Source organism: Opisthorchis viverrini (assembly GCF_000715545.1).
Source record: "Opisthorchis viverrini unplaced genomic scaffold opera_v5_544, whole genome shotgun sequence".
Lineage (NCBI taxonomy): Eukaryota > Metazoa > Platyhelminthes > Trematoda > Opisthorchiida > Opisthorchiidae > Opisthorchis > Opisthorchis viverrini.
Genome location: NW_008752202.1, coordinates 40,256 through 51,860, shown reverse-complemented (window position 1 = coordinate 51,860; position 11,605 = coordinate 40,256). Strand labels below are relative to the sequence as shown.

The window sequence follows — 11,605 nt, the reverse complement described above, 5'->3', positions numbered from 1 at the left end:
GCCCAAACCTACACAGGGGAAGTCGAGAGGCAGAGGTCGGGTTCGAACCACGGACCTTCCGGCGAGTAAGTTCGCGCTCTAACCACTTGAGCCATCTCTCTCCTAGGGACCACCAACCGCAAGCCAGTAGGATCACTTAACGATGGATGATCTCAATTAAAGGTTGCTGTTCTTTCTGGGGTATGCAACTTGAGTCCGATCATACGATTTTGCGGACTCGATTGTCACTTCGCTTTCTGTCAGCATTACGTGTGCCGAAGCAGAGTAGTTCTTTTCATCCAATTCGACAACTTTTAGTAGCTCAACAGTGTCAAGATGATTTGATAAGAAAGCTACTGGGTGCGCCAAGTTGTGCTTATGATGACGATTAATTGGAGCTTAAATCGACGTGAGTGGAAGAAGCTAAGCTGTCTGCTTCTGTGACCGCCTGCCCAAGCTATCCGACTTGACCATATGAACAAAGGATGCCGACGAGATCAGCAGATCTTATGAAAACACTAACGGATAAACTCGTTCTGGTTGACAGCCTCCGCCCTCCTTAATAGGGACTCAGGGGCTCGACTTACTGTTGCTCAGTCACGCAGTCGGTGGCGCTCCTGTATCGAGGCTATCTCCTTCAATATGTAGCTGTCCAGTTTATCGTCCTCCTTAAGTACTATACAATACCAGCTAATGGTCATAGCATCGCCTCCACCGCTCTCCCATTTCCTGGTGATCGAAACTTTGGTAGCTTGAACCAATGTTTTACGACTGCTCAACTGAATCGAACTTCTACGTTGGAAAACGGAAACCTCTCAGTTCCACTAAAAATAGTTTTAACTGGACAACAAGCAAAATGGAATTTAAGATGATTCGTTATCCGTTATGACAAGGTACAGAAGGATCAGGATCACTAAAGACGGTGATGTCGTTCTGTTTTGATCACTAACTCTCAGGTGAATAAGTCCTCATTAAGGACTGTGAGTCTATGTCAGTCTGAGGGTGATTCCTATCGTACTATGTGGGAAGCAGCGCCAACTTGCACTGGTGGTCACTCCGTTTAGCTCATCAATCGATCGACATTTTTATCAATCAACCCTGCCCCTACCAGCTCTTGGGTGGGTGTTGAATTTGCCAGTTAGGCGCACGATTACTCCAGAGTAGTTTAGCTCAGCCTGTGACTGAAGGTTGCAGACAGTCTGATTCGGACATTTTTAGCGACATCAGTGTAGTTTTTCTTCGGTCAATGCGACACCCCGTCCATTCCGTTTTCCAATTATTTCTTAGCACCCGTGCGATCTGCCAACTTAAGTAAGTATATCAATGTTCCGCTGGTTGTTAAAGCTAATTTTTTTTATTCAGGCGAGCGCCTTCCTCCATCTTAACCACGTTTGTTTGACAGCGCTCGCCTGATTTTCGACGCAAGCCATCAGGTAATGGCCTATGGATCTTCCGAAGAAACACCTTGCGACGTGTCGCGATCAATCTAGTCATTGATGTATCCGTTTTCACGGCAGTCTGCATGTCCTTCAGCCGATTTCGATGTCCATTTTGGGATCCTGTTTTAACACAATTTTTGGGGGCATGCATGTCAGACTCCGTTGCATTGCAGGCGGTGTTGATAATTTCGCTGTATTGTTGTTCTCGCCTACTGTTTTTGTTGATGTATTTATGCGCTACTGTTTCTGCCACAATCGTTTTGTGTCTGCTAACCAGTTGGCCTTCGTTCTGCCCATCACCAGTCAGCTGTGAGCTACTGCAGTTAAAGTCACGTGATTTAGGGATCTGTGACAAAGTGAGCGGGGGGCATACCTTGTTCTCGTGAATAGATGGGCTATTAATATAAAGATGCACGGACTCCCAAGTTCCATTGATTTTCCAACTTTTCCCGTTGATCAAATCACTTTTCTTTTTGTGGAGATTTCGTCCTGTAAGTGAAGCCATTCTACGCTGAAAAGCAGAGAACCATAGATTGGCTTCACTTACAGGACGAAATCTCACACTACCAATGAAAGAAAGAAGGCCTTGGCTGCGGAGTTATTTATTAGAAAATGCCAACTGACTAGTTACAGTCTATTGGACAGGGAAGCAAAACTCTCATTTGCATCTTATTTGCAAAAACTGAACACCCATCTTCTCCTGAACGCGTCTTCTTGAACTTTTCTGGATATTCATTGACTCTAATCATTCATTGCTAGAATCCAAGCGAATGCTACAAAGCAACTCCACAAATTCCGCAACTAATCTCCCTTTTCAAGAGACGCGAAGCGAATTTACAAGAACAAAACATGCTACTCGCACGCCTCCCCATCAGTAGTATGACCGTTACACCAATACTCACGCCTCTGGTGGATCGTCTAAATCGAGTCTTCCTAGTATAACAGTGTGGTTTTACGACTTTACTAGGTGGAACGTATCGCGGAGTGGTCTACTGCAGACAACAGAGGATGTCATGATTGTGGACTGGCGTATGCTTTCCTCTTATGTGGAACGTTTTTGTCGAAATTGTACCAGTAAAGCTCATTTGGTTTACTTATCATGTGGCTAGTTAGAACGTTGGACACTGTGTCGTCATCTGTCTATTTTCAAAGGCGAACCGTAACTGTAACAGCGCGTGTAAACCCCGAAGCATTAGATCCACGGATGCTCTCCACAATTTCTCGTCATGAGCGACTGATGTGGACGAGTTCCTCCTCTGTTAAATGCAAAATACTACCCACATACGTACGAAGTGTTTTCCACACAGCCCCCTCTTCAGCGTAAGGCTCCGGTTTCACCCTGCGAAATTCGCGAACTACACTCATTCACAGACTCAACTGAATCCCAGCTAAATTGCTCGTTTATGATATTCTTCTATCGGATGTGCTACACATGCCGATACAATATTCCGAATATTGTAATATATCTTTCCGAAGCGAGCTACTTATAGGCTTGCGGAAAACTCTTTGACAGCCGAAGATTGTTGTCTCCCTTCTTGGGGTTCATCAGGTGGGCGCAGTCATAGACGAGGAATTCATCTGGGACTCGGTGGAGCCTCCCATTGAAACCAAATTCGATGAACTGTTTCTTTCGTTTTTGAACTTCTCGACACAACCCACACTAACGGCCATTTTTGCTTTAACATTCCACATACGGTGCAACACAGTCACAGTTTCTTGACATTGGTCTGAGAAAAAGGTGTTCGTAACGTCCAGTTATTGCAATCTTGCAATCACTCTCCGTCAGAAATGAATAAACTGACACGAAGAACTTCCGTATCACCTGTTCACAGCGGCGGGATGATAGGTCTATTTCAGTTTAACCTAACTGCTGATCGCGAACCAAACCCCGGGCTTTTTGATCGCTCCTGTTTTGGCAACGCAACAGCACCTCTCCCCTCATGCTTTCTTAGGGCTACACGACAGCAAAAGTTGCACTGTTGAATTGTTTGATTTTGTGATTGTGTCTTCCCATCAGCGCAAGTCATTTGATCCAGTTTTCGTCCAGTAACTCAGTAGGTAACATCATGGACTTCCTCGAGAAATACACTCTTGCAAATCACTTGGGTTTTCACGAGAAACTCAACTGAATATCTCGTTTATGATATTCTACAATCGAATGTGCTGCACACAGGCCGCCTCATGTTTCAGTTGGCGTGATATTCGAGATATCGCAGTGTATTTTCACAATGTTGCTGAAAACCCGTCGACAGCCCACGACCGGTTTCGCCCTTCTTGGGGCTCATCAGCCGGGCACAGTCCCCTGAGTTTCCGTGAACCTTATGTTCTAGTTGAACTCAAATTGGACTGTTTTCAAGAAATACACTCATTTGCAAATCAATTTAGTTATCACGAGAGACTCAATGAAACCCTAGTTTATGACATTCTACAACTGAATGGGCTGCACACAGGCCGCCTCATGTTTCAGTTGGCACCTACCTGATGAGCCCCAAGAAGGGCGAAGCCGGTAGTGGGCTGTCAAAGAGTTTTCAGCAACCTTGTGAGTAGTTTCCATCGTGGACTTTCGTTTTCCTTAGCCAAATCCAAATCCCTGCATGGATGCCTTCATATTAACCGCTGGCTCCCGTCTTGAAGGCTAAACAGGTTTTTTATCTAATCGTCCCATCCTTTCAATAATTTCCAATCGGAGCGCCTCTATGTATAATTAATTGACTATTTTTTGATACAGCGTTGATCGTTTTTTCGGTTGTCTGTGAACCTGTTGCTTTTAACGCTCTTTGGATAACCACAACGCCAGGCGTGGGTTTTCTGTGCGGTCAACTGCTTCCATTCCATCTTTACTTGATTGGTCGGAATTTTCGAGGGTTTGCTGCTTCAGATTGATTCCTCCCTCCTGCTTATAATCCCTTCAGCATAGATAGACCGGTCTCTACTGCTATAGCCAATCTTGCTCCTTCTCTGTGTATGTCCAAAACTGGGATGGACGGTCGCTTTTAAAGACAATAATCAACCACCGTGTTTCCATTTCGGGACATGTTGAGATGCCGGGTGGGGACAAATGTGTGATGCACACGATTTGGCAACATTCGCGTTGCAATGGATCTCAGTTAAATTCATTATTTTCAGTCTTTGTGTCTTACACATTGTTCATTCTCCAAATGCCTTGTCTATTGTCTCGGCGTTCATCGTCCATTGCTGCCTTGTCTTTCTGTTTGTTGGAGTTTCCTTTTCTACAAGTATGTGCGGAGTCTTTTTCGCGACAAACCTATTCCCACCTTTGCCGTCTCCCGACCCCACCAAATATAAACATAGTGGGCGACCCAATCAAATGATCTAAGGACGGAACGCTAGACGGATATCTGAACTTGTCTTCGTTCACCAGTGTGGACAATCGGTAGTCTCTGCGTATCTTCCCAAATGCTTTGGTTATGGTTGGGAAGTTTGAAAACTCCCCCGGGCTGTGAAATTCGCACCCTCGAATTGTGATCCTGATCATCTGTGACAGTTTGGACTTTCCTGCCTATCGTTTAGTCTAATGAGTCGATCTGGGATCTTGGTCGTACGTCAGAACCGTACGTGACCTCATCAACTAATTAACACGTAGTGTTGGGTGCCTGAATGACAAGACTCACTCGGGTTAGTGTGCGACCGCAGAATGAGAAAAGATGAAGACTTCACACTTTCGGACGAGTTCCTAGTTTCGCGTAAGCTTGAACCTTCCTATCAGGAAGGTCAGATTCCTGAAAGCAACCACTGAGTGCTCGAAATCTGAGCATCTCAGCTCCACTAGGTGCTGACCAGACAGACAACGCCCCCTCAATGTGCTGCGCGTCACAGCCTTGTATCAAACCCAGACAGCGTGCGTCAGGATTGGACCACGTTCAGACACTGTCCCTCCAATAAATCGCTTGAGGCCGTTGTATTTTCGCACTCGCTTGTTCGTGATATAGCTGTTGTGTTCTCTTCTGTGAGTATTTTCTCCGGCACTAGGCACTGGAGCGGGGTCAGCAGTCAGATACAGCAGATTGGCAACTCAGCAGATATAACACTTCCCGAAAAGCTATCGGTTCATACCTAGAGCTCGTTCGTCCATTCATTTATCTGGTACGCTGTAGTTTGTGTTGGACTTCTGGTAGCAAATCTGACATGACCAGTGTGAAAACATCGCCTAGCTGCTTTTGCAACCGTCATCGTTGATTGCGCAACACAGGCCTCGAACACTGATGTTTCCTACAACCGTAGTTTATTTGAAAGTCCTATTGTGACGAAAATAAAAGTGGATCGGGAAAGGACTTGTTGGCCTGCAGAAACGCATTCAGGCAGTTTGGATAGGAACTGTCAAGGATGCCGTTGCTATAGGTTGGCAGCCATACCTTGAAGCGTTTCAAACCAGGTGCCGTGGGGATCACTCGGTCTGGAAGTTGGGTCGCATCGACAGCACCCAGACCTTTCGTGATCTCTTTCACACGTCTGCCAGATCAGTGTGACCATCTCTCTATGCTTGCTCCACTCTTAAATGGGCGCCAAGAAGAGTACGCAAACGATGATTCGGAATGTGCAATGCATGGCCTAACCGCTGCATCTTCTGGTGCTGAACAATTCTTCGGCGAATGTTCCTATTCGTCGGGCTCAGTTTCGTTCGGCGTCAAAAATTCTCCCAGAACGGAGGAGCGTCACTATTCTATCCGATATGCAGTACTTGAGCTGGCACAGTACGACGGGAAAAACTCCCTGCACAGTGCAGACGTGTTGCTCTGTCGTTCCAGGACCAATTGACATCACATAGTGGAACATTTAGAAAAGTCCAAGGGACGGTTTTCTAAATTGTCGCCTTGTTTGGAGCCATCTCTTGAGTTCTAATATTGGTGCTCATGAGACAGATCCGTCTTATCCACACAAACCGAATGTTGGAACGTCGAGAATGCTTCAAACTACTTGTTCCAAGTCACAACCCGCATACATGACAAAATGAAGTTAACCATATCGTAGGACGGAGTACATGAGTGGAAGAACTCACTGTTTGACATGACAGTTGGTTGTAGGCGAAATAGGTCGGTAAAATTATGGTCTGGTTCACGTCCTTACCTGTCAATAGAGGTATGCTATTTTCCTTTTAGTGTACGCGCATCTCGTCATCAACCAAACTCAGACCGTATTCCCAAGGGGGACGCATTCTGGAATATCAGTGGTAATAACGCCATATTTCCGTCGAAGCTTCACAGCTATCGTCCCGTACGACGGGTGTGAATTTCGTCTTGATTCAGCTCGATGATGGAGTTAGAAACTTAACCCAAGTTCGCGGTAGTCCTATATGTTTTCAATTTATCAGTATTTCTTCTTTGTTCACTCGTGCGAAAAAGACCTCGTTGTGGTCCGGAAAACTGGCCAGTGTGGATGCTGGCAATCGATACGGCTCTTCGGGTTTTTTTGGGTTTAGTGGCGCTGTGTTCAGTCTCAAATCCATTTGTTGGTACCAAATGAAAAAAATCACGTGACTATCTGTATACTTTTTATCCTATCCACTACATTGAACTCCTCCTGAGGATGGTAGCTGTAAAAATCTGTGGAATGAAGTTTTGATGCAACCAATGTGGTCCATGTGCACTAATCGTACAACGGCTTAGACGCGACCGATCGCCATTGTGCACTGGCTGAGTGAGTTTCCCGTCCCTCTCTTGTCGACCTTACGTGGCTCCGGTCGATGCCATTATGGTCAGGTCGTGTGTACCACGGCGACTGGAGAACCTATTAGTGCATTGCTGATGATGGCCATAATACAATTCAGAAGCTTGGTTGTTGATCAGGTGGCTGTTGATCTGTTCGCCGAGCTTGGCAATTGGCTTGCAAACGTTTCGTCACCATACGAGGAGACATCATCAGTGCGCAGTTGAGTGGGTACTTCTTCCTTGCCTGAGTGTGTTTATATAGCATTCGAAGGCTATCTTTATCTTCTGACGTGATTAGCTACTTAAAGTGTAACGAGTTTAGTGAATATATTGGTCCGTTTGTGATCTTTGTTGCATTGTGGTGTGCGTTCCTTTATCTTCATTGGTTATCTTACCGCCTTCTATTTTTTGTATTTTGTTCTCCCCGGCCTTGGTTCGTATTGCGTTGTTGTCTGACGTTCTCGAGTTTGATTGGTTGCTTATGCCGCCCTATTTAACCCACCGTAGAGGCTAGTGTGCCTTCGTCCGTCGATTGATTTGTTGCTTTAATTGGACGCTTCCTCCAATCTAATTGCTGTGTCCGTTTGACTGCTGCTTTCCTCCTTCTCTAATGAGTTTCTCGTCTGGTTAATTTTACAGCTCTAAGCTCGGTGGTTCAGGGGTTCTCTCGCTCTTACTGGGCTGGTAAATGGGATCAATTCCGATAGAAGGTGGTAAGATAACCAATGAAGATAAAGGAACGCACACCACAATGCAACAAAGATCACAAACGGACCAATATATTCACTAAACTCGTTACACTTTAAGTAGCTAATCACGTCAGAAGATAAAGATAGCCTTCGAATGCTATATAAACACACTCAGGCAAGGAAGAAGTACCCACTCAACTGCGCACTGATGATGTCTCCTCGTATGGTGACGAAACGTTTGCAAGCCAATTGCCAAGCTCGGCGAACAGATCAACAGCCACCTGATCAACAACCAATAAACTCACCCGAGCTACCAATATTTCAACAAATTACCAATTCAGAAGCTATATGCACTAATAAAGGTTTTTAGTATAGTTGACAGTGGTGAGGTGCCACACGCATAAAAATAAATAATTCAAAACGGGAGAAAGTCAAATGGAGAACTTATCGTCTGTGAGAGTTCCTTGGTGAAAGTCCGGACGGCGGGAACGTGTTTTCTCCGCAGTACGACTGCTACACGTGTTCCATAATTGTCCGTGGACTTGTGGAGAGTGGTTGATCTCCTGCTCCCTCCGCGCGCAAGGGTCTGTGTGTTGCTCGTTTTCGGTTTCCTTATATATGGATCCGTTAGCGTGTGCGTGCGTGCGTCAGCACATGGGTAGTTGCTACGCTCACTAGACGGTACAGACAATCGATGTCCGATGAGGCACCTTAATGTGACGTGGCTTGTGAGTATGAGAAAAGACAAGTCTCGTGATCCAGTGAGCGACTTTGAGCTGAACAGTCAAGTATGTGGGTGACCGGCTAGCTACAGAGCACACCATCGCATGTGTTTCTGAATTATCGATCATCCCCCTGATTTCGACTCAGTCACCTTCGAGCGTCTCCCCCCACATCTCACTTTGTCTGCATTCGCGAGCATGTTGTCGATCCGAAATTATGGCAAATCAACGGTTCGTCTTATCTGGCATCCTAGGTCGTTCTTCATTTTTTTGTTCACCTTGGTTTGTCCAGCAAGTGCGGGCTTGACCTGAGCACGGGTACACCGCACCAATGAAGCTTCGTGATTTTCCATATGTGAGCAGTCTCGCTGCATCCGTCAGCCTGTTTCTCACATGCCTGTCTGTAAAGCATTCAGTTTTATCAAGAAGTCGAGGTTAGGGGAACCACAGATCGTGTAAGGAGGAACCCAGGTGATAATAATCTGACTAAAGGTGAACAGACATTCGTTGCCGCGGTTGCCTGTCACATTGAACTGACCCGATGGACCTTTGCGCTCCACTGGCAATGTGATTTGCGGTGGTCAAAATGAACTGAACGTTTCTTGGTTCAGGGGTGGGTGGATGGTGAACAAGAGAGGAGGCAGTGCGGAGTTGATAACGCATAATTGTCAACTCATCTAGATTGTTTGAGCGACCATTTATTTATTCCTGTGGCTTGGTGTAACAGGCAACTCCCCATTGTTTGTGTTCGTCAGGACAGTGGTTTATGGAATGCCTAGAGAAAGGGAGAACAGACTTTTGTACTTACTTGGTATGTTGCCAAATTCTTTTCTACGTCTTATCGAACAGCTCTACATGACACTTACCCACAAACACTTATTCCGGGGAAATACTTTTGACAGATTGCATACGATTTAACCTACGACTTACAGGCTAAACTTACGTCCCGGTTTCCCTTACCGCCTTGTTCATTCCAGCTGTATCCTATACCAGCTTGGCCATCTCATTGGGCGTGTGTGCGTGCGTGTTGTTGATCTTGCTCGTCATTATTGCTGCGATGCTTTTGCAAAGACGAAGACAACCTCAATCGGACACGGATCGATTAGCAGCCAATGGAACGAAGAAGTGAGTGGCGCCATTTTCCGTTTCTGATTACATACTGTCTGTCGAGTCATTGAATTGTCAGTCCGGCGTTCTCGAGAACTGTTAGGGAGGTTGTCTAGGACTAAGGTATGCATTACAGGACGCTCTCAACTCTTTCCGTCTGCGACTGAGAATGTCAACAGGCTATGAAGTTTTCATTCCAAATAAATGTTTCTACGAGTCATTCGAACTGTTTCAACGATATATTCAGGAGTTGTTTATCCCTGCATCATGCCTCAAAATACACACTCGATTATATTCAGACTTGGCAGGACTCGATTCATCCACGATCGAGATAAATCACGGCAACAAACGAACGTCCAGGGCAGATGACAAAGTTTGTATTTGTGCCGTACCCATACCGAGTTATCATATCAGATGAACAGACATGTGAACGGGTAACTTGAGGGAATGAGGAAAGCCAGGGCTGGAATGAGAGGCTGAGGGGATTCGGGAACCGAGGCGTACACCATACAGGGCAATCGAGGTTGTCAGTGGGATGTTCACATTTGGCCAATATTGAATTGGACTACGAGGACATCGGAATCCAACGGATGATACGTTTGATTACGGCAAATTCGAAGTTTCTCGGGCCACCATATCCAAGCCGTTCATTCTTGTCCTTTATCTATGGATCGATTGTAATCGCTGCTCATCGCTGAACAATGACTCACCAATTTATCCATTTTTTCGTCACGAATCAAGCCACCCGGTCTGTCTTGTTACCTTCGGTTGTGAAGGTAGGGCTACTTTTGAGTTCCACTTACATATTTCCCCTTGCACCATATCACGTCGTTTTCCTGGAGAGTTCTTGTACGTCGCTGTACGGAGGCGAGATGGCTCAGTGGTTAGAACGCGAATTTACTGACCGGAAGATCCGTGGTTCGAACCCGACCTTGGCCTCGCGACTTCCCTTGTCTAGGCTTGGATGACCTACCAGCATCCCGGCCCTCGTGCATCCTTCTGGTGGCATGGCAGTTAGGCACCGAAAGGGTGCTACATCTGAACGATCTTTATACGGTTGGCGGGACCGGACTACGACCGAACTGTAGTGACTCATTTATTTTCACTAGCTGTCAGATAGTCAGCTTCAGTGAACTCGATTCCCGCCTAATCTCTGTCCTATTGTCAAATGCTTGTTGTGTACGCCTGTTTGATTGGCAAAAGGATCTTCCGGTTTCTCACTTGTCCTTCATTCGCGCTGTTTTCGACGCTGGACTGCATCACGCAAATCAAGAATGCTGCTTACTTCACCTAGGAATGCTGCATTGGTGAGCCACAGTGGTTCTCACCCTGGAACGGCCACATAAGAATCAATTGGTATCACAGTCCGTTAAGAACTTATAAGGCCCCCAAGATTACACGGACTACAGTGTAGCTACGTTGCCAGCCGTCCAACGTCACCACACTCATGGAGGTTGGTTGAAGTTTCAGTCGCACTCCTGGTCGTTTCATGGTTGAATATTATGTCGTCAACCTTCCAAGACCATGTCAACCTAGTCTACTTGTGATTTCGAGGGGCAAACCTTGAATAGTATCAAACCGTGTCCAAAAATACGCTTTCCGCCTGGATTACTGTGGGCTTTCTCGTCAGTGTCAAGCAAATTGGCATAGTTGCAGTTCGTGCGGTCTATTGGGAGGAACGACTGAGGATTTATACTGTTCGTTGTTGCAAAACACAACACTGATGACCATATTCGTGCCGCTGAGTAAAAAATAAAAGTGGTTTCGGAGTGTTTTTCACACGCAACACACTACTCGTAAAGTTGCTGAATATTCTTCGACAGTGCTCACAAATACCTTCGCCTCCTTAAGTGAAAGCGGCAAGGCTTGTCGATCCTGCTAACATACTTTCATCATCATCATCGACACGATGACATCAGTGTTCAACACCGATGCTTCACTGCCGTACAACCATGATTTATTTGAAAGCCTTATTGTAAAGAAAAGAGTAAAGGTGGACGGGG

At 45.9% G+C, this 11,605-nt stretch overlaps 2 protein-coding genes across 2 annotated transcripts in view; one reads left to right on the top strand and one right to left on the bottom strand.

The window, feature by feature from the left end:
* The window catches only part of T265_11642 (hypothetical protein), a gene marked incomplete at both ends in the record, with an annotated part of 48,618 nt that overhangs the window by 4,385 nt on the left and 32,628 nt on the right, over nt 1-11,605 (top strand). The window contains one exon of the mRNA XM_009178350.1: nt 9,473-9,620. Within this exon, the coding sequence (XP_009176614.1) occupies nt 9,473-9,620 (148 nt within the window). The remainder of the gene's footprint in view (nt 1-9,472; nt 9,621-11,605) is intronic.
* T265_11644 (hypothetical protein) lies at nt 1,324-1,923 on the bottom strand (the record flags this gene model as incomplete). The annotated part of the gene is made up of 1 exon (XM_009178352.1): nt 1,324-1,923. The coding sequence occupies one exon, from the start codon at nt 1,921-1,923 to the stop codon at nt 1,324-1,326; it is 600 nt and encodes a 199-aa protein (XP_009176616.1).